Below are 27,354 nucleotides of genomic sequence, written 5' to 3' on the forward strand. Positions count from 1 at the left end.
AATTGGCTACAATATTAACACTCATAGCAGACTAAAATACACCTGGGGGAGAAAGCCAAATGAGACCCGTACAGAATAATCCACGAAGACCAGGTGCTGTATATTGCCTTTATTGTGCAGAAAAAGCTTTCTGCCGATTGTCTTTGGCTACTTTGTCAACAGAAAAAAAAAAAATCGCACCGTTGGCATCGCAATACAAAAAGCTACATGTGCTTAAAGCAGGCATCTTCCAGAGGGCAGAACAGTTTCCAGATCCATTACAATCTGCTGGCTGTGGTTTTTCTGTCCTCAGAGTTAACTATTCTAAAACAAGGGAGGACATTAGAAGTGTACCATGTGTCTCACTAAAGCAGGACAGGGAGTGGACACATTCCAGTATTTCAAAGTCACATATACATTGTAGAGAAACACGAGATATAGGACCCTAGCAAAGGGCTGTGTGCCTGTCACAGGAAATTGAACCACAGCCTCCTCTCTATCCCTGACTTCCCAATGCAGCACACACATCACAACTGCAGGTGTCAAAGCAAGAGGCTGTGGAACATGATAATAGGACATGTACTACTGTTCTTATTTGAAAATGGAGCTGTCAGGAGAAAGCTTTTATTTTATTTTTTCCCTTGTCCCAAGAGCCTGCCAGCTTGAGCCGAGAAGATCTGGTTGACACCGGTTGCTACGACAAGTCTCAGCCCGTGGAGGAAAGTTCAATTCACATGGACGGAGGTGACACGGGTGTCCACGAGGCTATGAGGAGGCTTTGGGCTGTGTCATACTGGCTGTCAGAAATGTCTGTGACTGTAGCAGCCCCTTCGTACATTGGAGAGCCAGAGGAGGAGGGCGTGGCAGCTGAGACCGTGTGCGTCAGGGGTGCATAAGGCGCAGGGGAGCCTCGAAAGAACTGAGCTCCCAGCCCGTTGGACACCCCAGCTGTCTGGGAGCCTGGGGTGATGGTACCATTGCTCACAGACCAGAGGCTGGGGTACTGGCTGAAATAAAGAACAAAGGCATCAGGGGCCTGGGAAGAAGCTGCAAATAAGCTACACATGGGTGAGATGAGGGGGAAGGACCAGTACTTAATTTCACCACATGGCTCTGCAGACTAGTTTTTTCATTATTACCACATGGATAGAAGCTACTGCATCAAACAAAAACAAGAAGGTGTCCACAAACACAGTGGAGTCCTGCTAAAAGAGACTCTGCCAAGTAACTCCGTGCTCATTGGCATACAGAATTTGTACCGAGCACCAAGGCTCATAGAGTAATGTGTTCCCAACCCATCCCACTGAAGAAATTATTCCTTAGAACGCCATCATTGCTGGCCCGGGCTCGTCCAGTGGACAGGGGTTAGCGTGTCAACATGGGGCAGTATGCTAGGGACTCCAGAGCTTGACCTTGCTCTGTGACTGTTTTTTCAGGGTGTCTTGTAATCTATAAGATAAGGGTGCCAGTGTTAATAAACCCTCTGGCCTAAACCCTAGAAATGAATTTCATTTCACTATGCTAAGGTTTTGTTGGGGAGAACACGTTCCTTAGAGTTCTTCTACAAACACATAATGTGATCTGATAAAAGATTATTTAACACACCATCCCATGTCTACAAAGGCATTTGAACTGGAGAGCAGGCCTGGGTAAATTAAGGCAGATTACTATTTTAAGCTAAGACACCAAACTGGGATGACTGGTCCGCCCTTGGCTGCCTGCAGATCATCTGGCTCCCTAAGCAATTCCCCAGGGCCATTGAGAAGTCTGTCATCTTATGTGTGTGTTTGCCTTAAGAGCAGGTTAAAGTGGAATTAGTAATACCTGCCAATAACCCCAACAGCTAAGGAGGTTGAGGCAGGAGAATCAAGACCTTGAGCTCTGAACTGTATATTGAGTTCAAAGCCAGCCGGAGACCCTATGTCAAAACCAAACAAAACCAACCAAACCACAAAGAAACACTAGGCAACTAAATTCTTATTAGTAAAGAGCTATCTCCAAAATTAAAGCAGCTAGGACCATAGACAGATGTTTAATATCCTAGACCACTAGTGCTCAATCTGTGTCTTGTGATCCCCTTTATCAGATATCCTGCATAGCAGGTATCCATACTATATTTCATAACAGAAAAAAATTACAGTTATGAAGTAGCCACAAAATACTTCTATGGTCGGGAGTCCCCACAATATGAGGAACTGTATTAAAGGGTCACAGCACCGGGAAGGTTGAGAACCACTGGTTTAGACATCTGAGGTCAAGGTTGCAGGGTGGCAGGCTCCCTCCTCTGAGAACTAACAGTTCATCATCACACGGTCCCTTTCCTGACTGGAGATGGAGTGTTGACATCTAGCTATGCAGTCCTTTGCTATTGTTTCAATACCCTGGTGGATTAATAAATCTGAAGGGAATGTATCACCAGCGGCTTATTCTATAATTTGTTGGACCGTCAAACCATCTTCATTCTTTACTGGTTCTCAGCATGGCCCCCTAAGGACTTTTATTCCTTTGTAAAAAGGAATAGCCAAGAAATGTGTTGCCTTCACTGAATAAAGGTTCTGCACTGTTACTTTAAACTACGCGTGTGTTACCAACTCCATCAGCCTGAGAGACACAGACTGAGGGCGGGCTGCCTAATATTGTTTTACACACAGTTGCTTGCCAGATATACATACCTAGAGCCAGTAGGTGGGCTGGTGTTATGACTCACAGGGAGCATGCTGGTGTGGGCAGGCACTCCGAGGCTAGACCAGTTGTCGTGGGACTGCAGCATGGATAGGCATGCTGAGGAATTGTCGGCATAGGCTAAGGGAGGTGGAGAAGAGAAGTTACCCAGCTGGTCTTTCGAAAGGGAAAAAAATGTGACAAAATGATACCAACTGAACCCGACCCAGCAAACAAAAGCAGCATGGGTAGATGCCAAGAGCAAACCTGCTTAGCTCATTGGCATGACGATGTTTATTGTCAGTGTTAATTATTAGAAAATATCCCGCTAAGGTGTCCTTCGAGACAGTGGTATTGCTATTTTTTTAATTATTATTTTTTGTGGTACTGCGGATCAGATTGGGAGCCTCTCAAATACTAGCTAGGCAAGTGCTGAGCCACTGTGTGACACCCTAGCCTGGAATGCTTAATTTTAGAAGTAAATTAAAAATATCTGCCACGTTAGCTCCACTCCACAATGACTCAGATAGGCTAAGGAAGCCCTGACCTCACCAAATTAAAAATATGATCTCCCCACCTCAGAGGCCAGCCTCTGAAGAGGAGTCTCCAAGGCCTTTCATTTTGAATCAGTTGTAATTGCTTAATTGTTTTATGGTGTTCTTTAGCCATTTTCTCCCCTCCCTTTGGAGCAGATAAAGATTGGTCTGAGCAGACAAGTGTTAAGAGAATCTGCCAGAGGTCTCAAGTTGTCCTGGGCCTGACAGTCCATCTTCTGGGTCCAGGGTGGACCTAAACTCTGTGTGGTTCTCAGGTGATACCCACACTGAGGGCCTGGGTTCTACACCTGCTAAGTCTTTGGTCTGGTCGGGAATATTTGTACCTGGCTAATCCAATATGGTCACTTTAGAGAGGTTTGTGGGACATCTAAACCTGGGACCAGTCTGGGGCAAGCTATGGCTGCGTGGGAAGGCCCAGATAGCTGTCTTCTGAAAAGCCTGGCACACGTTCTGAGGCACATAGATATTGAAAGGAAAGCCTCTGTGGGGATTCCTGGTTTAAACCAACACCTTGATCAAGTCTCTCCTGGAGTCAGGAGATGCTGGGTCTATCCTACACTCTAATAGAAATGCCTCTCCAGAGGGATCCGCCCCCGCCCCGCCCTGCCCCACCCCCCAGCCACTGAATGGAGGTACAGGACCTACTTGGAGAGTTGTTCCGATGAGCATAGGGGTTGGGGTAAGGTGATGACCGGTGGTTCCTTAGAGCCGGGTACCTCTCGCAGCCGTGTGTGGAGGGCAGGGACAGCGAGCCTCCAAACTGAGGGTGGGAGCTGGCAGGCGGGCAGAGGGTGCCAGCACCAGGAACAAGCCACCCCCCTGCTGTGAGAAAAGCATGCTGGGTAACTGGCCCTTGCTTGAGACTCAGCCCTGCCCTAGCTCTAACCCCGGGAGACTCCAGAACCGAAGAATAGCCAGAGTCCCTCCCCTCAGAGCAGACTAGTTTCCAAGTGTCCATTTGGAGTGGGCCGTCAGTGCAGTGGAGGGGCCTGAGCTCAGCCCATGGCCGTGTCTTCCAGGATTAGACCTAAGACCTCTCCCAACCTTTGTGAAATCTCAGTTCTGCAGACAGGTGGCTTCTGCAGACATGAGCAGGAATGAGATGTTAAAGGGATCTAGAATGATGAGAGAGGAACCTGGTGGGCCCAGACTGCTGAGGATGGCTCCGCCCACCGCCCCACCCCCGCCAGCTACTGAGGCCAATAGTCATGCTCCTGCCTCAAGAGTAAGTAGCTAGTGGATCCATTTCCTATTTCCATATCCATTTTCCCTGCTGTTTTGACTCCCCCACATTCTCTTCCCACTACACCTCCTAGATAGATCTGTCCACTAAAACCAGTTTTGCTCTCCACTTGACGAGACAGTTCTTCACACAGTACTTAAGGAGCATACAAGCGTCCACACTGGCTCCACACACCGTCCATTTCTTCCTGGTCAGGTGACTACCCAATGGGACACAATAGGAGCCCTGTTCATTCAATTCATTTGTTACATTTGTTTAGAAGATTCTCTAATATTGTTAATTCCTTACATTTGTTTAGAAGATATTCTAAGATGGTAAAATACCAGTTTAGAATAGCTGGTCGTAGTTTGAGGGCAGAACACTAGGCAGGTTTAGCAGCCACTGAATGGCCTGCAAGACCCTTCTACCCCTCAACAATGACTTCGATTGTTTGAAGATCCCTCCTTGGGAAAAAAAGGACAGAGACAGGCCTTTTCTCTCCCTGTGTGCCTGCATAGATCTGTACCCATTACTGCCCAGGAGAACTCCTAAAAGAGTAATTTTTAAAGAAGTAGCCACCATACAAGCCACCTAAGCCAGGAGCACCAGGAACTATGTGTCTCCAAAGATAGCCATTCCATTTTCAGCCACGAACAATGGAAGCCATCTCCAAAGGGGTGTGTGTAATAGCTGAACCTTCATCACACCCAAGTCTAAACTCCCGGGAGTCCACGCCACCCTGCCTGCTGCAGAACAAACCGAAACAAATCTAGAGTTATTTCGGCCTGCCAGCATCCAAAGCCCAAGATGGTTAGGCGGCTTCCAGAGCAAAGGACATGAGCCCAAGGCACAAAGCAGAGCCGTCCTGCTACCTCAACTCTTCCCAGAAGCCCAAAGCCTCCCCAGGGGTTCTGGTTTTAGCAAGTCTAGACCTGAAACAAGGCAGAGGGATTATGGAGGTGCAACAAACCGTACACTGGGAATACCCCGGCTGCTGGCAGTCCCCAGACTCCTCCACTACATCTTTGTGGTCGTTTCTGCCAAAAAAAAAAAAAAGGCATTTGGGATGGTCAAAAGAAGGCCTGCCAAAGGCAGTGGGTAGCCTTCTTCCCACAAGGTCCTTTGCCCCAGGAGTGCAGTTAGATCTCTCACCTTTCTTTGGCATCGAGGAAGGCTTTAGCAAATGGGTTGTATTTAATTTTAAGGGCTGTGATCTGAAAAACAAGAAAGTGTATTTCCTAATACAATGCTGGTTCCCACAGGATTTGATGGGGGAAGAAAAATGAAGAAGCATCCTAGGCCTGTCAGCCCAGGGATTAAGATGCTGAGGTAAGAGAACTGTGAACTGAAGGATATCCTGGGCTACATAGCAAGCATCAAATGGGGGTGGGGGTGGGGGGGGGACAACACTACCAAAGAAGAGAAAAAGGAAATTGAGAAGGAACAGAACCAAGTTAGAATGTGCAAATGAATCAGCCTTTGTTTTTCTATCTGTGTCTGAAAGCGCTGAGAAATTACAGAGAAAAGCAATTTCTGAGTGAAACTCCCAATAAACATATTCTCTCTCTCTCGTGGCTAGATATCATAACAGTACCAACACATCCTGGAGTTGCTGTGGTGTTAAGGTGAACAGCGGCAGCCCCAGGTGACTGATGACACATGTTCTGTGGTTTGGGGTTAGAAGTAAGGACCCTTGACAACTTTTGCTAGGAGTTCCTATTGCTGAGATTGGGGACTGTGCCCTGGCCTCTCCAGATCTTAAAACCGCAAAGTCGTGGTCCATGTTTCCTTCAAGCATGTTGTAGATGTGTCGTCTGAGACTAGCGACATGTTTGAATGAGTATTTTAAGCTTTTTCCCTCTTAGCCACAGAAGTGGAAAATCTGAACTAAATCTTGCCTGTCTTCGGTACTGTGGTTCTACCTCCGAGTCCCCAGGACTGACAGGCGGGGTGAGGGGACCCCCTTCGGAAGCCTCACCTCCTCATTCTGGTAGGCAGTCACAGCTATGAACTGGGTCTCGGGAAAGCAGTGGCTGGTGATCATGCGTTGCGGGCCCCCGACTCTCACGATGTGAATCCGTGGCTCATACTTATGCAAGGAGTTCAGCATGATCTGCAGGAGACAGCGAGAATGGAGAACTGTGCCTACCTTAAGGCCTGCAGCGTCCACAGGAACTGTGGATCCAGCCACAGAAAGTCTCCAGGAAATTGCCAGCAGTTATGCAGGGCATGGGGTGCATTTTCCACATCTGCTTCCCACAGATGGTCTGGAACTGGGATGCGAGGTATGCTACACACTATTAAACCCTGTCAGCAGAAGGCCACAAACTTTAAATGCCTGGCTTGGTGGCAACTTGGAGTGAGTTTTTCTGGAACAGGCCCGATTAAAGAGTTTTCAGAAGGGTGGCATGAGCATGCTTGTGTAGACTAACCAGTGTTCCCTTTGGACTTTTAAAGTGACCGAGAATCCAGAACCAAAGCTCACCTAGGGCCAGAGCCAGTTCCCAAGGACAGGCCTTCATTAACCCTTCCAGGGTGAAGGAGGACTCCCAGCTCCCTTCTCCAGGCCCTGGTCATCATCAGCTTAATATCACCCTCATCCGCTTAATATAAACAGTACTAAAGATTTAATTGGGGAAGGCGGCGGCCGGTGGCTTCTGTGGGGCTGACAAAGGCTCGGGGACTCTTCTTTCCAGGTTCCGGGCTCGGAGAGGTGAAGCCCTCCTCCCTCTGGCCTGGGGCCCAGCGGCTGTCGCCCGTGTTGGCTTACCTGTCCTCCCCCATTGAGTTTGTTGGTGAGTTTGACTTTGCTGAAAGACACCGGTGCCTTCATCCAGTGGGCCCCGAAATTGGGCGAGTCCGGGTGGATGTAGACGCAGCTGGGCGCCTGAGGCTCCGGCTTGCCCCCGGGCACCCACTCCCCGTTGACATATTTCCAGCGGTGGTTGTCGGCCGCCACAAAGTCCAGCAAGAAGGAGTACATGGCATTGGGGTCCAGACCTGACACATTGACCTTCAACACCGGGAACATCCTCCTGGAAAAGACAGCGCACGCCCGGCAGGAGGACCCATCCGTTGGAGAGAGGAAGCCCGCAGCAAGCGTTTGACGCCTGCCAGGCCACAGAGGACTCCCTGCAACCAGTCTCGCAAGCATCTTTGCCTGAGCTTTCTCAGTCCTTGAACCAAATCATCTGCGTCCCCCACCCCCGCGCCCACCAAACCCACGGGCTCTTGAGACAGCAGAGAGACAAATCCAGCCAAGGGTTTCGGCCCCCCAAGCAAATCTGGCCACACCAGTGTACACTTAGGAACCCTAGAGTTCGAATATCTCCTTCCTCCTCAGGTTTCGTCGGGGAAAGTTCCCGAGAAACCAAGGTTATGAATCCTCTGGGGTGGCTCAACTCAGCGGGAAGAAACGAAGTCGGCAGGTTGGGAAGAAAATATGCTCTCCCCGAGGGACACTCTCCAGCCCCCCACCCCCAGACTGCCGGCTAGCGGCACGCACCTACCTGCCGTTCTTGGTCACAATCATCTCGTTCGTTAGCTCTTTGAAGCGCAGCCACAGCTCGCTCTCCTCCAGCCCCACCCGTAGTTCGCGTTCGGTGGGGTCGCCCTTCTCGCTGCCCGCCTGCAGCTCGCTCTCCACGGCGCTGAGCAGGTGGTCCACTCGGTACTGCAGGCTCTTCCCTGCGCTCTCGGTGTCGGAGGAGCTCATCCTCCCGCCACCCCCTCCACCACCCAGGAGTCTTGACTCCCTACCCAACAGCCACCTTCACTTCTCTCGGCCACCGCTTTTCCAAGGGGGAAAAAAAAGATCACTCTGCGGAGCCCAAAGACCACACCTGGATCCCGGCACATTCGCCAAAGGAGGACCGGGACCGGGATGAGGGGGGAAGGGGGCGGGGATGGCGGAGAGGGGCTGGAGAGCCGTGGCTCCACTTGAACTCCCCGCAAGGCGCGACAAGAATAAGTCTCTGGAGGAGAGAAAATGGGTCCCCTCCCCATAAATACAGCCGAGGTGGCCTCGCAGGGGGGCGCGGCGGATTGGGCGGGACACCCTTTGAAGTACCGAGCGGCTGCCCATTGGTGGTGCGCGGCCATATCAGACCGGCCGGGCGGGCCCGGAGGCTGGGGGGCCAACAATGGGCTCCCGCGCGCGCTTCCTGTAAGGAAAGCGTCGGGCGCAGTCCCGACACCCCCGCCCTCCCCCAAATGTTTGCACCTCCATCAAAGCGGCGGGGCGGACCCTGGGGGTGGGGGGGAGGGCGAGAAGCCGGGCAGGAGTCACCCAGGCCCCAGAGCCGCTGCTAAACTCTCCACTCCCACGCGCTCTCCAAGCGCACCCCAGCGCCTGCGACTGGGCCCCGCGGAGTGTCCACGCTGCGCGCACCTGCGCGGGACTACGGCGGATCGGCGTCTCCCGGGTCTCCTTGACCTCTCCGAAGCCTCAGCCTCCCGAGGTGTGGAAGCTTCGGGACACGTCCCCCCCCCGTGGATTGCCACTAACTCCCACCTCGGCGACCGGGTCCCCCACGACCTTCACCTGCGTGGAGAGGGAAATAGACGAACAGATAGCGACCCCAGTAGGAGGTGTTCCTCGCGTCCCACTTAAAAGCTGGACTTGGACGGTGGATGCGCCTGCACCGGGCCCCGGGAGTCCCTGGTCTCTTTGCTCCGGGGATTGTTGGAACGCACGCTGCGCGCGTTTCCCTACCCGCCTGCCTCGCCATGCGGTGTAGGCAGCAGTTGGTTTATTACCTCTCGGTGAGAACCTCTGCCGGGAGAGTGAGGGGAAGGTGACAAAGAGCAGGAAATAGTTCAATGGGGTCTCTTTAAACAATAACATTCCTCTAAAACGGGAGCCCAGGAAGCGGAAAGGAAGGCAGAGCTCGCGCCTGACTCTTTAACGAGGGGTCTGGGTTCCAGCCTCCGTTTCCTCGTCTTCCACTCGCCCATCCCACCCCGAAGCTCCTTGGAAGAGGCCCCTGAATCAACTGGGGGCACTCAATTCTGAATTCGTTGCCTCTCTGAGAGTTTCCCTGGGAAGTCTTTTGGGGGTCAGAGTTGTGTATCAAGCTACCCCCCCCACACACACACACACACTCGGCTCCGGGTTCTACCTGCCCCTACTTCTGGGAGAGTTTTCCAGGCGCCAACGTCGGAAGGTGGGAGTGGGTACTCCGGAGTGGGTTGGGAACATGTCCCGGACTACCCGTTCTCCGCCCTTACCCACTGACCACTGGGTTGCTCCGCTGCTTTTCTGTAATCTAGGTTACAAAGAAATGTCGGGCTGAGCGGAGGGGCCACGCTTCCTTCTACAGAGACACCAAAAGGCTTGGGTTTGTGCCCAACCCCGACCCTCCAGCAACTCCCACCAGCCAGTTTGGGTTATGGATTTGCAGAAGTATACAGGGGAGATTCCACCTTTTCTCCCTTGGAGACGCTAAGGCCTGAGACTCCCCGGAACTTGGAATAAATCTAGAAGGAGCAGAACGTGAAAGTCGGGGGAGGCTGGGTCCGAAAGTGCCTGACGGGACGGTGTCTAAGCTCTGGTGTGAAGGCTGGTCTGGCCCCGGGGGATGTTGTTGCTCAAAGATGGATTTTCTCCGTCGTCCAGGAAGCTGGTGGAAGATTGCTCTGAACTGTTCTCCAAACAGGAGGAGGCAAATAAATAGTGTTACTTTTTCTACCGTGAGCAGTGAGATCTCTCCACCCCATAGTGAGTCAGTGAAGCCACATCCGTGCTCTAGGGCTAGAAGAGACTCTGATGAGGCTTTTGTCCCTACCCTCTTCTCTGATTAATTTCTGATCTTTGTCCCCAGAAAGTCGTCCACAGCCTTTTCAAGGAGGGCTGTGGTGCATGACAGTTTACAGCCAAAAACATCCCTGGCCAGTTGTAAAGAATTCCCAGTTAATAACCTGAGCTTCCTTGGTGAGAGGCGTGGCCAGGGTACAACTCGCTGCTTCTCTCTCTCAAGTTGGCCAGTCCTAGGGAAGCCTCAACTTTCCCAGGAAAGCTTTGTGCCTGGGCCTCCGCACGGCAACATTCCCACCAAGAGCAAACAAAGAAAAAGGCCCAGGAACCATAAATGTATGTCCGTGGCAATTCCTGGGGTGGGGTGGGGGGCAGTTTCCCAGGTCTCACTCCTTTTCAGACAACAAAGCCCCCTTTCCTTTGGAGCTGCTAAAGAGGAGAGGAGCCATCCTGGGTCCTAACCTCACAACTCCAGAGTTTTCTTTCTTGAAAGAAGGAGAAGGGGAGTGGATAACATATACCCATGTTGCAGAACACAGACACATGAGCCCTAATAACTTTAGGTTCCAGTATACCCACCTAGTCCTTCTCCACTTCCTGTTTCCCCAAGCTGACCAGACAGACACAGATTCCCCCCAAATCCCAGGTCAGAGCAGAGACATCTTCAACGAAAACAATCCTGTCACCAAACAATGAAAGAAAAAATCCGGTGGTGGCTTCGGTGAGGGCTTTTTAAAGGGCACAGTTCTTCAGACTGCTTAACACTGAACTTTAATGGGAACGTTAGGTTATCGTTGGTGGCTGTGGGTTTTGTAGAAAAGAAAATAGAAGGGCCTTTGAAATGAGCCAGCAGGACTATATGTCGCTGGTCACTGTGACTGTGGGGACAGAGTCCCCGGGCTCTAGAGGTTTTAAAACTGCAAGCAGGAGAGTGGTGCTGCCCTGTGCAAGGGCAGAACTGGGCGAGGGGCACCTGAAGAAGGTGTTCTCAGGTCCAGTCTTATCCTAGCTGTCCTCATGAGTCAGGGTTCTGGTGGTTCAGGGACAGGAGTTGACACATTGAAAACAAACCAGCCAACATTTCTTCCAGCACCTCCCCACTCTTTGAATCCAAGGCTCAAGAGGGGACTCTGTGGCCACTGGCTTGGCACATTCTAGGACAGGTAGTTTGAGTCTCTTCAGCTTCCACACCTAAGCTTTCCATGCCCAGTGGGTCCAGGATCCTTCAGGAGTAAGCCAAGTGCCTCATTCTTGTCTCCAAGGTCTCTGGGCAAGCCTCCAGGTCCTCTGTGCCTGGGAGTGGCAGCCCCTGCCTGTTTTCCATTTCTCCTGCTTCTCCCCTGAGGTGTTTCATCCCTGGTCCTTCTGCATGGATTGAATGATGTGTGAAGTATTTGCACCACACCACCCTGTCAATTTGTCTCTGAGTCACTCTTGGGTTTTACTGCCCCCCATGCGGATTTTATTTCTTTGCTGTCCCTTTGAGTTTCGGGCAGTGCTTGTCCCCCTAGTCTCTGCCATGCTGTTTATGCCATGGTCTTCTGTGTCAGCCTTTTGCTCCTCGAGGCCACCAGGTTCTGCCTTCTACTTAAGCCTGACAGCTGTTCTCAGGTGATCACTGTTGGCGATTTTCAAAAGTCTGCGCTCTTCTCCTGGCCCCTCCCCCAGCCTTTAGCCCTTTGGAGACACCATGTTGTCTCTCCATCTCCCACTCAACCCAGGCTTAAGGCTGAGATCATTGGATCTTGCACAAGCGACTCCACTCAGATGAGGTGCCTCATCTCTCATTAACTCTGCGGTGGTCATGGAAGGCAGATGTCACTGTTTCCAGGAGCAGCGGCCACTGTGCTAAGACCCACCCGCAAGTGGTGTGTGGACCACAGCCAGCCGACCCAGACCTGGAAGGCGTGCACGCCTTCTAAAGGCAGGTGCCACCGAGGTCCGTGTATTTGTATTTTTCCATCTGTGCTGTTGTTTCCTATTAACTGAGCCCTCCAGAAAGCTCTCTCAGAGAAAGCGGAGGTAGACAGAGGCAGGCTCACATATAAAGCTTCGCTAGGTCCCGGGGCCACTGGAATCCTCGACGCCTCGAGCTCTTGAGGAAGCTGAACACACACACACACACACACACACACCACCACCACCACCACCCAGAGGAGAACAGCAAACTGAGACGGAGCCTAATTTAAATGACAGAGAAGACTCAGCAGCAACCGAGAAAGAACTACAGAGGGGAGGTCGGAGCTGCAGATCTTTTTGGGAGACGCTTGAGAGCTGATAAAGGACAGGAAAGCTGAGGGAAGAGCCCAAAGTAGGACTCTCAGAGGGTAGACGCATCTCAGGCTTCTCCCACAGGGGGGATTTGGTGACCTCCCGGGTCCCGGTTGAAGGAATCTGAAGTCCCACAAAAATCCTGGAAGCACACCGATTTAGAGGCTTTCAGGAGGAATTTCCAGGGAGCATTCGAGTAACGGGAGCAGGAGAATGATGGAATTGGGAGAGTATCCCAGGTCCGCGACCAGCGGGGGAGGAGGGGCAGAAACCCGCCCGCAGCTTCGAGGAGGAGTGGGCGAGAGGAAGGAGGCTGCGCCCACCTGCAGACAGCCAGGCAACCGGAAGGGCCAAAGAGGAGGAGAGGTAGCGAATGCCCCCGGGGGAGCTTTGCCAAGCAGGAAGCCAAGCCGGAGGGTTAAGAGAAATCTCCCCACATATCAAGGGCAAGACTGATAAAAATGGGGAGGGGCCCTTGACACACTCCTGAGAACCGATTCAGAAGACTCCATCAAGCTGAAGAGCCCGGAGAGGAAAGCCCACTTGCAAGTCAGAATTAGCGCAAGCTACGACCCACCAGCCGCCTTCCAGACACCAGTCCCACCTCTGAACACCAGAAAGCCTGTTGTCTGCAAGGATGAAGCGGGTGCGTGTCATTTAGAGGAACAACCCCGAAAGAGGGCAACAGTCTTTCTGTAGATAAGGCGACTAAAGCTCTAGAGAAGAGTGGAAAATGAGAGGAAGTTTTCATTTCAAATTTATCTCCATTTAAATCTATTTTATTTCCACAGAAGCACCTTAAATATCTAGAAAAGTGAGGTTTCTTTGCCTAGCTCACCATGTTCACGCATATAGTTACAAATGGAATTTGACCTGCAGAAGGTAAAGGGAATGATGGACTTGGCTACTTATTTTTTTTTTTAAGACAGGCTCCCACTATGTAGCCCAGGCTAGCCTGAAACTCACAATACAAACTAGGCTAGCCTAGAACTGCCACTGCTTCCTGAATTCTATGATTAAAGATCTTTCCCATCATGTCCAGCGATTCCATTTATTTATTTATTTGTTTGTTTATTTATTTATTTATCTATTTATTTTTGGTTTTTAAAGAAAGTGTTTCTCTGTAGTCCTTGGCTGTCCTGGAACTAGCTCTGTAGACCAGGCTGGCCTCAAACTCACAAAGTTCCACCTGCCTCTGACTCCCCAGTGCTGAAATTAAAGGCGTGTGCCACCACCGCCCAGCTACCAGTGACTTCTTAAATCTTAAAAAAAAGGGGGGCGGGCAGTCTATGCTGTCCCCAAGGAAACAATTCCCAGAGCATCAGAAGATTTGATTTCACCTCAGTGATGCTGGTCTCCTCCTCCTCCTCCTCCTCCTCCTCCTCCTCCTCCTCCTCCTCCTCCTCTTCCTCCTCCTCCTCTTCCTCCTCCTCTTCCTCCTCTTCCCCCTTCTTCTTTTTTTGAGACAGAGTTTTTCTGTCCTGGAACTCACTCTGTAGACCAGGCTGGCCTTGAACTCAGAAATCCACCTGCCTCTGCCTCCCAGAGTGCTGGGATTACAGGTGTGCGCCACCACTGCCCTGCTGATGCTGCCACTGGTCTCTTCTCTCTCTCTCTCTCTCTCTCTCTCTCTCTCTCTCTCTCTCTCTCTCTCTCTCTCTCTCTCTCTCGTTTTTCTGAGATAGGGTTTCTCCGTGTAGCCCTGGCTGTCCTGGAACTCACTCTGTAGACCAGGCTGGCCTTGAACTCAGAAATCCGCCTGCCTCTGCCCCTGCCTCCCAAGTGCTGGGATGACAGGCGTGTGCCACCACTGCCAGGCTTGTTGGTCTCATCTTAATCACAGCTGATTCTTCAGCCCCACCGGCCTGAAACACAGAATCTTCATCGAGATATCGAATAAATGGCCGGAATAGTTTCTGCCTCCATCTGGAGCTTAGGGCCTCTGTGTATGCTCTACCGTCCCAGGCTCCCACAGGGCACAGAGCACTGAGCGGAGTGCTGAGTGCCTTTTCCAGCCCCAAATCCAAATACCACCAAACACACAGTTAGGCCTGTCGCAGCAAAGCCCCACTCCACCAATTTCTATATTAAAGTTTCTATTGCTGGGCTAAAACAGCAGGGCAAAAACCAATCTGAGGAGAAATGGTTTATTTCACTTGTGACTTGTACTCTACCCTCCAGGGGAGTCCGGGCAGGAGTCTGAAGGCTGGAGCTGAAGCAGAGCCCTTTGGGGGAGTGTGGCCTAGTGGTTTGCTCCTATATGACTTCCTCAGCTGGCTTATTTACACAATCCAGGAACACCAGCCCAGGGCCAGCATTGCCCTCCCTCGTCAATTATTAATGAAGACCACGCCCTAAAGGTTTGCCTACAGGCTGATTTTTATGGAGGCATTTTCTCAATTGATGGGAAAGTCATCCTCTTAGATGACTCTAAGGGCATCAGGTTTACAAACCAACTGGGGATAGTTCAAAAGACAACATCAGCAGGAAAACCTGTCTTCTCTCTTAACCATTATTTTTTTCATTTGTGTGTTTTATTTTTGATTATGCATGATGGTACCTGAATAGTGTGTGGGAGGGGCCCCGGATTAGACACAAATCACATCCAAAAAGACCAGTTTCCAACACAGAGTAATCCTTTATTAAGCAAGGCAAAGAGGCAAGGTGTCTGAATCTGGCTGGAGCAGCGGTAAACAGCTTTGCAGGAGTTAATTTGAAGAGGAAAGAAGAGAAAGTCTGTGTTGGGATGAGCTGGGTGGGTTGGTAGGCCCTGGCTGCGTATTTTAATTAAGGTAGCTAAATGGATGTGTTCTTGGTGGCTGGGCCTTGGTGAGGAGACCTGCGTCAAGATGAGGCAGCGGAAGACAGTGGTCAAATAAGGGAATAAGCCTTGGGAGGTAGCCTCAGGAATGTGATCTAACGGTTTAAGGGAAGGGCAAGGCCTGCCTGTGCTGTGCGTCCTGCTCAGGCCTGCGAGAACCCTTGAGTGTGTGTGTGTGTGTGTGTGTGGTATGGTGGTGTGTGTGTATGTGTGGGCAGTGTATATTGGACTGTGTATGTGTGTGTGTGGTATATGGTATGGAATGAGCGTGTATGGGTGTATGTGTATGTATGTAGTAGGGTGTGTATGTTACGGTGTGGTATGTGTGTATATGTGTGCATATGTGTATATGTGTGGTATGGTATGTGTGGTATGTGTGTGTGTTATGATGTGGTCTGTGTGTATGTGTGTGAGCATATGGTATGGTGTGGTGTGTGTATAGTGTGGTGTGTGTATGTGTGGTGTGTATAAGTGTGTGTGTTATGGTATGATATGGTGTAGTGTGTGTATTATGTGTATGTATAGTGTGTATGTGGTGTGGTGTCTATGTATATGTGGTATGTAATGTATATTGGACTGCATACATATGTGTGTGTGTGGTATACGGTATGGAATGTGTGTGTATGTGCATGTATGTATGTATGTAGTATATAGTAGGATGTGTATGTGTATATCTGTGTAAGCATGTGAGCATGCACTAGGGCACACAGGTGCCTACCAGAGGCATCAGTTCTCCCTGGAGCTGGAATTACAGGCAGTTTTGAGCTAACCTGGACACCGGGAACTGAACTCCTCTGCAGACTCCCAGAACTTGGTTTTAGAAAAGAATTCATCGGGTTGTTTGTTTGTTTGTTTGTTTGTTTGTTTGTCAATCATGGCAGTGCACAGGGCAGCAGAGGAGGCAGATCTCTGTGAGCCTGGGGCTAAGGCTGGTCTACACAGCCAGTTCCAAGCCATTCAGAGCTGTGTAAGGAGACATAACATTGTGTGCACATATGTGTGCATGTGTGTATTTATGTGTGTGGGCTCGGCACTCACTATGGAGGTGGAGAGTGCAAATTATGGGAGTCAGGTCTCTCGTTCTGCCTCGTGGACTCCAGGAATCAAATTCACACACCCCAGAGGAGAGCTTTAAATCCCCTGAAACTTAAGCCACGATCTGGCATGTGTGAGCTGGGACTCAAACCGAGTCCTCTAGAAGAGCCACTCCCCAGCCCCTCTGGCTTCAGTTTTAATTGACCATTGAACACCGCTTGGAGGTTTGTGCCTCTGTTGATGATCACACCACAAACAAATGACAGTCCAAAGAGGGCCCTGGGTCACCCCCCAGACCACTGGTAAGTGTGGGGGGTCCATGCCAGCTGGGGACCCAGAGGTCTTCAGAAACGGCATCAGGAGAGCCCGCTGAGGTTGCTCTCCTACCCAGCCACCATCTCTACACAGCCACGACAAGGTGGCTTTTTCTCGTTGTTGTGACCATTTTATAGTTTATTTTACCTTATTGTCCGTCTAAGTATTCTGCCTGTGTGGAAGGTAAGCGTATCATATGTAGTGTAGTGCCCACGGAGGTCAGAAGAGGGCGTCATGCTGGGTGGTGGTGGTGCACGCCTGTAATCCCAGCACTCTGGGAGGCAGAGGCAGGCGGATTTCTGACTTCGAGGCCAGCCTGGTCTATAGAGTGAGTCCCAGGACAGCCAGAGCTATACAGAGAAAGCCTGTCTCAAAAAAACCAAATCCAAAAAAACAGAAGAGGGCGTCAGACGCCTGGAGCTGGCCTTATAGATGGTTGTGAGCTGTTGAGCTATTGTGTGAGTGCTGGGAGTCGAACCCAGGGCTCTTTGCAAGAGAAAGAAATGCACTGAGACCTCTCTCCAGCCTCGGTGACAAGGGGTTTCGGAGACATTTGTTGAGAGATACGGAACCAATAAAGTCCATACAAATACTCCAAAGCCTAGAAGACTCATGTCATACACACCTCTGGTCACAAGCGCTTCAGCCAAGCGATCCTCGCCTTGCATCAACAGGCTTGGCTAGCTTTCGACCTTCTGGGGTCTGTGCTGTGTTTGCAGACCTCTGGTGTTCGGAACAGGGCTAACAGGCTATACTCAGACCAGTTCTTTTCTTGCTCACGGCTGGTGAGGAACCAATGTGGCAGCCTGCCTTCCTTCAGCTCCTCCCTCCTCCCACCTGTCCTCCCTTCTGTCTCTCCTTCCTCAGTACCATGTTGACCAGGCTGGTCTCAACTCATCTGGGATTCCTATTCATTTTCTCTCTCTCTCTCCCCTCTGCTCTCTCTCACCCCACCCACCTCTCTCTCTTTCCCTCCCACTCTTTTCCTTCTTTCCCCCACCCATCCTTCCCTTCCCTCCCTCCTTCCCTTTCTTTATCCTCGTTCTTCCTTCTTTTTCTCTCTTCTTTCTCCCTCCTTCCTTCCCTCCCACCCTGTCTCTCCCTCCCCCACCTCTCTCTCTCTCTCTCTCTCTCTCTCTCTCTCTCTCTCTCTCTCACACACACACACACACACACACACATACACTCTCACATACACACCCTTCATGAATATCCTTACTGAACCAATGACTTGCTGGCTGTACTCAATGTATTTATCAGCGTGGAATGAAGAAACTCTGCAGCCTTCTTATTTTCTGACCCCATTCCTAGCTCTACTGTGTAACTAGCTTTCAGATTTTCCAAAGAGCTCCGACAACCCGTCCATGGGAATATACACTTCTACAGATTACAACTGTTTCCAATAGGACTGTCAAGTTCATTTTCCTCGTTACATATTTATATCATTGTCCCTTCAACTTCATCAAAATCTTCCAAGGTGGCAGCTTTTCTTACTGTCTCTTAAGGTTAAGCACAGACAGTCTCCTCGAAGGTCTATACAATGAAGAGGGTGGTTCCAACCTCCAACCGTATTCCTGAAATGCCAGCTGGCTCCCAGGTGGCCAGTGGTGACGCGCCTCAGAAGGTGTGGGCAAGAATGCAGTCCCAGGAGCATGGCTGCTGCTTTCCTTCTGAGGAACCTGCAGGCGCCAGCTCCGAACTTGGGTCTGTCTTCTCCTCGGGACCTTCTGAGACTGAGACGAGAGCCTCATCTAAAGTTAAAAGGCACTCAAGTATCTTTAAAGTTCTATTTACTGGACTGGAGAGATGGCTCGGTGGTGCAGAGTATCTTTACTCTTGAGAGCAGCCAAGTTTGGTTCCCGGCACCCACACGGTCCCTAGTTCACAACCACCTGTGATTGCAACACCAGGAGATTGGATGTGTCTGGTCAATCACAGACACACACACACACACACACACACACACACATTTAAAAGTTAATATATCTTTTTAATTCTGTTTATTCATAGAAGAAATGTTTGCAATAATTTGTCCATTCCCCCACAGCATTGAACACAGCTAGGTTTTCCAGTAGCATGTAAACTGTATACGACGGAGCTGGAGAGATGGTTCAGAGGCCAAGCACACTGGCTGCTCTTCTAGGAGACCCAGACTCCATTCTCAGCCCTGACACATCAGCTTACAAGCACCTGTAGTCACAGTTCCAGGGGATCCCTCAGCCCCCTCAGGCACTGTGTGTATGTGGTTTGCAGATACCTGTACACATACAATAAAATAAAAATTCATAAATGGTGATAGTGTCATCCTTTTTTTTCCCTTGTGTGGGTCAAGCTTCTTGTACAATATTGCACAGGAGTGGAAATGAAGTGAAGCCTTGGGCTGTTCCTCACTTCAAAAGAAAGGCTACATTAACTCACTGTAGAACTCACCTGCAGTTTTTAACATATATTTAAATGCATGCTTAGTTCAAAGATTTCCTCCCCTCCTTTCAAAATTTGTTACTGTGTTTCTTTTATTTTTTTTCTTCTTCCTTTTTTTTAATCCTGAGAAGATGTTTCCAAGATGGGCAGAAGGTTAGTAGATTTGGTTGCTGGTTGCTACTGTGTTTTTAGGAGTGTTGCCTGCCTGGGTCATGAGGGACAACTGTGTAGCTCTGGCTTTGTGACTGAGGAAACGCTGCCCTCACAGGAGGAGCTGGGAAGCGCTGGTTCCTTAGGCCCTTTCTCCAGGGAATTTATGTTTGAGTTCTATTTGTCTCCTCTTTCTGCATCTGCAGGCTTTGATGGCTGAACCGGTGTACCTAACATTTTTTTTTTATTTTCTTAGAGGGTAACATTTTCTTATTTTCTTAGAGAAAAAAAATAGTGGGTTTGGCTGAATTGGTATAGGACCGCTAAGGGTTTCTACCTCTTAGAAAGATTCTCTAAGAAACTGCTGTTTCGCCCACGAGGGAGCTGTCTGCACTTTGGGGGCCATGCCTCGATGGGACCCGCCTATCTCTTTGGCTCCTTTAAGGACCTCCATTGCTCTTCTGAAAGCTTTTTTTCTTTCTTCTTTTTTCTTTTTTAATCCTCCCTCATTCCCAGTAGACTGGGCCTTCTAGCCAGGGGAACTCCCTCTATAAACCATGCTGGCCTCAAAATCAGAGATCCATCTGCCTCTGCCTCTGCCTCCTGAGTGCTGGGCCACGACACCTGGATGAATTTAAAAAACAAAAAACAAAAAAACTATTCATCTTTTACCCATATGATGTGTTGTCTGTGTACCGTGTGCATGCAGTACCCAGGGAAGCCAGAAGAGGGCATCAATCCCTTGTCACTGGAATCACACTGTGAGCCACCGTGTGGGTTGTGGGAACTGAATCCAGGTCCTCCGCAAGAGCAGCCAGGGCTTTTAAGTGCTGAGCTATCTCCTTGTACATTTCATTAGTATTCTTGAAATGCTGGGGATTGAGCCGGGCGGTAGTGGCACACGCCTGTAATCCCAGCACTCTGGGAGGCAGAGGCAGGCGGATTTCTGAGTTCGAGGCCAGCCTGATCTACAGAGTGAGTTCCAGGACAGCCAGGGCTACACAAAGAAACCCTGTCTCAAAAAAAAAAAAAAAACCCAAAAATCCAAAAAAACAAGAAAAACCAAAAACCCGAAATGCTGGGGATTCAACCCAGGGCCTTGAGCATCAAGTAAAGCACTCTTCCACTCAGCCACGCCCCCAGACGGTGCTGCCGTTTCTACTAGCATTTGTGATTGGGGCGGGGGGGGGGGTCCCCTAAATCTGAGGGTTGATATTTTTCACCCTTTCTGGAAATCCCTTTCTCTTCAGCACAGCGCCTTCCACCGCTTCCCCACCATCGCCGCTGGACCCAGGTTCATCTCCTCTGGGCTACTAAGGCCAGCACTTCGTCTCTTAGTGATACACACCCGATCACGTCTCTGGCCTCTCTGGCTCACGAATTCCATCTTCGGGGATGGAATCCATCCCTTGTTGGAATCTACTTCCGCTCGTTGTGACTTCTTACTTGTAATGCTCATTTCATTTCATCAAACGTCCTTTCTTTATTTTCATTCCTCCTTATCCTTACTCATAACTTGAAAGGTGTTTTAAAAATAATTTTTAAGGCCCTTCCAGAGGTCCTGAGTTCAAGTCCCAGCAACCACACGGTGGCTCACAACCATCTATAAAGAATTCTGGTGTCCTCTTCTGTCATGCCTGAACATAGAGCACTCATATGCATAAATAAATACATCTTTTTTAAAATTAAGAAAGAAAACAAACTTATTTTATTTAAGACCCTGCAAAGAGAGCACCAGGCAGAAGGACGTAAGTTAGAAGAAGTGACAGCCTTGGGCGGAGCCTCATGTTTGAGTGTCCTGGCTGGGTTTGTGTTAACTTGACACAGGCTGGAGTTATCACACAGAAAGGAGCTTCAGTTGGGGAAATGCCTCCATGAGATCCAGCTGTGGGGCATTTTCTCAATTAGTGATCAAGCAGGGAGGGCCCCTTGTGGGTGGTGCCATCCCTGGGCTGGTGGTCTTGGGTTCTATAAGAAAGCAGGCTGAGCAAGCCAGGGGAAGCAAGCCAGTAAGAAGCATCCCTCCATGGCCTCTGCATCAGCTCCTGCTTCCTGGCCTGCTTGAGTTCCAGTCCTGACTTCCTTTGGTGATGAACAGCAGTGTGGAAGGTGGAAGCTGAATAAACCCTTTCCTCCCCAATTGCTTCTTGGTCCTGATGTTTGTGCAGGAACAGAAACCCTGACTAAGACGTCGAGTCCGCTCAGCCTGCTGCTGCTGCCGCCGCCGCCGCCGCCCACTGTGCTGCCCGTCTGACCGGCTCCATCCTCCAAATTCACAGTTCAGGCTATGCATGGTGGTGTCACCTTTATGATGAAAGGAACGAAGTGCCAGGCATCTCAGGTCAGGAGCGTCTTTACCAGATCCCAACCTCACTGCTTATCATAATGCAGAACCAAGGAAAAAGAAAGCTGTCATTTCCTGTTTGGATTTTTATCTAATGGCTGTTTTAAAGAAAAGAAAATCTTATTCTTCATCCACATAGTTCACCCAGTATCGACTTGCAGCCTTGGCCTCCTACAGTGAATGAAAGGGAAAAAAAAGATAACAGGTATTTACATGAAGTCTTTTGTTGTTCCCAACAATACCCTCTGAGGGTTGCAGTGTGCGCTAACGTTGCTAATACACACTCGCCCAGAGTTATGGGCTCCAGCTTACCCAGGGAGTTGGAAGCTATTAGAGGGCTATTCATTCTTCTGTGGTGCCTACCATTAGCCTGACATCTTCCAAACTTTATCTCTAGGCTGCTGGCCCATCTAATCTCCAGCCTGGAAATCCTCAGAAATCTCACACTTGCTGTCCTCCTGCTCTGCCCCTGCCCAACCCCCTACCCTCCAGCCCCCTTCCAGCTTCTCCTGCTCTCATCTGCCCTTTGATCTCATGGAGAGCTATGGCCTCCACCCAGCTCAGGCAGAGAGAAAACAGGAACCTACCACCACGGGATGGGTCTGGATCGCGTATGCGAGGGTCAGGGGTGCTTTAGGTCTGGGATCTGGGGTCACCCCGGCACGAGCAAGCTTGCCTCTCACATGTTCTGCAGGCACTCTGGCAGGAGCAGGTGTGCCCCTCTCGTGTTCTGAAAGCTGGCTCCTAAAGGAAAGAGAGGAGAGGAGAGAGTCTCTTACAGATGACATTCAGACAGTTTTCTATACACAAACTCAAAATGCTCTTTTTTTGTTGGTTTGTTTGTTTTGTTTTTTGTTTTGTTTTGGATTTGGTTTATTTGAGACAGGGTTTCTCTGTATTGCCCAAACTGTCCTGAAACTCACTCTGTAGACCAGGCTGACCTCGAACTCAGAAATCCACCTGCCCCTGCCTCCCAAGTGCTGAGTTAAAGATGTGCGCCACCACTGCCCAGCCTCAAAATCCTCTTAACACCAGTGCAGACTGTAAATAAAAAGGTTTTTTACCCCTCCATATTATTCATCTTTATGACATTAACTTTTGGGACTCACAGACTTCCGCTATGTAGGTTTTCTTTTTTTTTAAGATTTATTTATTATATGCAAGTACACTGTAGCTGTCTTCAGATGCCCCAGAAGAGGGCATCAGATCCCAATACAGATGGTTATGAGTCACCATGTGGTTTCTGGGACTTGAACTCAGGACCTTCAGAAGAGCAGTCAGTGCTCTTAACCGCTGAGCCATCTCTCCAGCCCTCAATGTAGTTAAAAAACAATGTAATGTGTATGAACACTTGCCTGCATGCATGAACCTCACACATGCAGTGCCCATGGAAGCCAGAAGAGGGCGCTGAGTCCCCTGGAACTGGAGTAGTAAGCAGTCGTGTGCTGCCATGTGGGTGCCGGGAATCGACCCTGGATCCTCTGTAAGAGCAGCCAGTGGATGCTTTTAACTGTGGAGCCATCTCTCCAGCCCTGTCAATGCCATAATTTAAAAAAAAAATCCTCTCTCCAAGATAATAGCATCCACAATCAAATGGGGTATGTTTTAAGGAGGGTTTCTCCTCCCCAAGGCTATGGGACTTAACCATCTCACTCCCAGAGAGGCTCCTTGGTTCCTTTTTCCCTGGGCTCTAAGCTCTAAGCATCGCTCTCCTCGTGTGTCTGCATAGAGTATGACAACCACGGACTCTAACCTCTCTCTGAATAACTTCAACCCACCAGGATATTTAAGGCACAAACTGGAATTGGCCATGAACAAAGTCACAAGAACCCCAACTCTCACAAATCCGATAAAGTTTGTCCTGGTATTCTGTACTCAGTGGCAGATGGTTTGAGAGTCAAAGATGCTAAGATAATGCCTGCTTCTGGATCCTTCTTCCAATCCTCATCGGGGGTCCTTATCAGAGAAATGGAAGCAAATGTGAGAATAGCAAGTGTGAGAATAGGTGTCTGTGTGTGAAAGAGTATGTGCATATGTGTATGTGCGTGTGTGCGCATGTGAGGGCATATATCTACTGTATCTGTGTGTGTGTGTGTGTGTGTGTGTTTGTGAGGGCATATATCTATGTGTATCTGTGTGTGTGCGTCTGCATGTGTTTCTGTGAGTTACTTTATATTTCTGCATGTGTCTGGGTCTCTGTGTATGTGTTTGTGTATGTCTGCATGTGTGTATCTGTGTGTGCATGTGTGTGTGTGTATGTGTGTAAATATCAGCTGTCTTGAGACTTGCATGAAAATCCAAAGAAATGAGAGATTTTTTTTCCCCTCAGTTGTGTTGGCATAAACTTAAAGTCACTTTGTGTAGGTGACTCCTGGAGACCTTCTAGAGAAGAGTACCACAGGGTGATTTCTCACAAAGGCGGGCATCGGAGTCAAATTACTCTGGCCCTGCCTGTCCACAGTCACGGTGCTGCCAAGGAGCCCAAGAATGGGATCTATGTCACTTTGGAGACCAGAAATCAGAGTAGCTCTAGAATGGACAGGAACACTGGTCCCCACATGTCAGCACCTGCATGGTGCCAGGGCCTTGGTAGCACTTGGGACTCTCCTGTGCCGCCTAAAATAATCTGGCCAGAGAGCTGCGTTGATTTAATTTTTTTCAGATTTATTTTATGTGTATAAATGTATTCCTACCGGGTACGTGTATCACGTGCATGGATGGTGTCCTCAGAGGTCAGAAGAGGACATCTGATCCTCTGGAACTGGAGTTACAGATAACTGTGATTGTTGGGAGTTGAACTTGGTTCATCTGCAAGAATAGGGGCTCTTAACCCCCGGACCATCTCTCCAGCTCTGGCAAGCTGCTTTCTAAGGTTAAGAAGGTGTGTGATAGCTTCATTCTTGGTTCCAATGTGCTTTGCTGAAACGCCAGTTTTCCTCATTACACTCAATCTAGAAAGGATTCCAGACAGAAAAGCAGATGTGTGTTTCCTTGAGGACTGGAGAAAGCACTCTATTGAAAAGCTTTCCCAAGCCTCACTAGGCTGGAGTACAGCCAAAGTGGCTGCCCACAAAACCACCCTGCAGGGCATCAGAAGGCATCAGGGGCCAGACTGAGGCTTGGCAGGAAGAATTTGCTCAGACAGCACTCAAAATGAATGACCTGGGGGCTGGAGAGATGGTTAAGTGGTTAAGAGCATCAACTGCTCTTCTGAAGGTCCTGAGTTCAAATCCCAGCAACCACATAGTGGCTCACAACCATCCATAAATGAGATTGGTGTTATGGTTTTGGCACCAATGTTGTGATCATAAAAAGAGAGGTTTAGAGAATGTGGTATACGGTGTGGTGTTGGGGGAGGGGTGCCTCAGTGGACCCATACCAAGGCAATCCTTCCCCTGAGGAACCAGACACACACAGACATGGTATAGAGCGTATTCAGGGCAGAGGATGGGAGTTAATGGGGTAGTGGAGGCAAAGAGAGGCAGAGAGAAAGAGAGAGTAGAGAAGTGGAGAGAGGGGGAGGGGAGGAGAGACCAAGAGGGGAGTAAGAGAAAGAGAGAGCAAGAGAGGAAGAGAGAAAGAGCTAAGAGAGCAAGAGAGAGAGGAGGGGCTGCGCAGCCCTTTTTATAGTGAGCCAGGCCTACCTGGTTGTTGCCAGGTAATTGTGGGGTGGAGCTTAGACAGAACCTAGTGGGGGGAAGAGAGTGTGTTGGGTGGAAGCAGGGGGAAGGAAGAGGTGGGAGAAGGTTGGGGGTTTTAGGGGAGGGGAGATATCGGGAAAGGTTTTACCATTGGCAATGTAAACAAATACGATATTCAATAAAAAAAAAAAAATAATAAAAGAATCCTAACAATTGGATACCCTTTTCCGGTGCATCTGAAAACAGCCACAGTGTACTTACATATAATAAATAGATAAATCTTTTTTTAAAAAAAGGATCCTAAGTTCTACCTAGCAGCACTGTAATAGCAATTAAAATCAATCAATCAATTAATTAATAATTAATTAAGTTTTTCCACAAGATGGAGTTTCTCTGTGTCACTCTGACTGTCCTGGAATTCACTCTATAGGCCTCTATAAAACTAAAAGAATCTCACGGGGTGTCTCCCATGAGTAGGAGGTGTCAGGCAGGAGATGGCAGGTCACACACTTTAACTCGGGTATGAAAACCTGTTATGGAGTTTGGAGGCAGCAGGGATAGGTACCTGCCCAACCCAGGGCCCTTGGGAAGGACAGTGGAGAAAGTGTCTGAGGCTTGCAGAGTCCCAAAGTGGGGGGACCTGGGGGGTGAAATCCGAATTACTCACCTCTCATGTCTCCCCCACTCCAAATTCTTCTAAGGCCACGGGAGAGTTGTTTACAGTTCTGTGTTTACTCATTTACTTTGGCAAGGTTCTCACTTCTGACCTATTTTTTACATTTATTTAGTGCATGTGTGCATGTGTGTGTGTGCACTGTGTACATGTATGTGTGTGCATGCATATGTGTGCACATGCATGTATGTATGTGTGTGCATGCATGTGTGCATACCTGCATGTGTGTGCGTGTACATGTGTGTGTACATGTGTGTGATGTGCTTGTATATGTGTGTGCATACTTATGTGTGTACATGCCTACATGTGTGTGCATCTGTTTGTGGAGATACATATGTGTGCATATGTGTGTGTGTGTGTGTGTGTGTGTGTGTGTGTGTGTGTGTATACACCAGCATGTGTGCACAAGGATATGTGGAAGTCAGAGAGCGGCTTATGGGAGTTGGTTCCCTTTTCCCATCACGCGTGTTCCAGGGATCTCAGGTAATGAGGCCCGCAACAAACCCTCTGCCCTCTGAGCCACCTCCCCGGGTCTGTTCTCATGGCTTTGATGACTCACATGCCACACAGGGTCACTTGGGGTCTTCCTGTCTTCAGGTGGGGACTTCTCTGTGGCCTTCCTGGGCTCTGGCACTTCAGAAATCGGAGGGCAGGTCCTGCTGGAGGCTGCTGGCCGGGGGCTGGGGACCCCTCCTCCCCGGGTTCTCTTGGTGGGATATCTGCCTGTGGACGTCCTCTTGGGACCATGTAATCCAACTTGGGAAGGAAAAACACTTGCATTTTTGTCATCATCATTGGGAACATGAGAGATGGATCTCAGATCAGAACCGGGGTGGCAATGATCTATATATTCATATTTGAAATGTTTCGAAGTCTAATATGTGCCACTGTAAAAGCTATACCTTATCACCAACAGCTACTACTTGGGTCTTCCTTCATGCTTGCTACATGAGTCCACACGCACATGCACACACATGCATGCAGGCATGCACACACATAGGTATGCACACACATAAATGTGCACACATATACACACATACACAAGCACAACACATACACACATGCATGCAGGCATGCACACACATAGGTATGCACACACATAAATGTGCACACATATACACACATACACAAGCACAACATATACACACATACATGCACATGTATATACATGCACATGCACACACATATACATGTACACATGCATACATATGCACACATGCAGGCATGCACACACACGGTCTCTATAACCAGTCCTATTGACCCAGTGTAATGTGGGAAAGAGCAGAAGACCAGGGAAAAGTGGGGTGGTTTGGGCTCTGTACTGTTTTTTTAAGGTACACATGATAATTTTCTTTTGAGACAGAGTCCTCAGGTAGCCTAGGCTGGCCTCACATGCACTGTGTTGCTTAGGATGACTCTGAACTGTCAATTTTCCTGCCTCTACCTTTCCAAGTCCTAAGATTACAGGTACATGTCACCATGCCCTGTTCACATGACGCTGGGGTTTAG

At 49.4% G+C, this 27,354-nt stretch overlaps 2 protein-coding genes across 4 annotated transcripts in view; both read right to left on the bottom strand.

The window, feature by feature from the left end:
• Nucleotides 1-709: 709 nt before the first annotated feature.
• Tbxt (T-box transcription factor T) lies at nucleotides 710-8,134 on the bottom strand. 3 transcript variants are annotated; one of them, XM_052169921.1, is made up of 8 exons: nucleotides 7,929-8,134; nucleotides 7,190-7,454; nucleotides 6,398-6,532; nucleotides 5,572-5,633; nucleotides 5,395-5,456; nucleotides 3,843-4,016; nucleotides 2,652-2,781; nucleotides 710-986 (listed from the first exon to the last, which is right to left on the bottom strand). In XM_052169921.1, exons 1-8 carry the CDS (start codon nucleotides 8,132-8,134, stop codon nucleotides 710-712), a joined length of 1,311 nt encoding a protein of 436 aa, XP_052025881.1. The 3 variants fall into 3 exon arrangements, with proteins under 3 accessions (XP_052025881.1, XP_052025880.1, XP_052025882.1); XM_052169920.1 differs by having other exon boundaries at nucleotides 3,843-4,019; XM_052169922.1 differs by lacking the exon at nucleotides 3,843-4,016.
• Nucleotides 8,135-21,651: 13,517 nt separating this feature from the next.
• Nucleotides 21,652-27,354, bottom strand: part of LOC127674075 (uncharacterized) — a 53,610-nt gene continuing 47,907 nt past the window's right edge. Inside the window, exons 9-11 of the mRNA XM_052169923.1 lie at nucleotides 26,405-26,601; nucleotides 22,119-22,275; nucleotides 21,652-21,702 (exon numbers count right to left, since the gene is read on the bottom strand). Coding sequence (XP_052025883.1) covers nucleotides 21,652-21,702; nucleotides 22,119-22,275; nucleotides 26,405-26,601 — 405 coding nt within the window. The remainder of the gene's footprint in view (nucleotides 21,703-22,118; nucleotides 22,276-26,404; nucleotides 26,602-27,354) is intronic.

This window comes from Apodemus sylvaticus, chromosome 23 (genome assembly GCF_947179515.1).
Source record: "Apodemus sylvaticus chromosome 23, mApoSyl1.1, whole genome shotgun sequence".
Classification (NCBI taxonomy): domain Eukaryota; kingdom Metazoa; phylum Chordata; class Mammalia; order Rodentia; family Muridae; genus Apodemus; species Apodemus sylvaticus.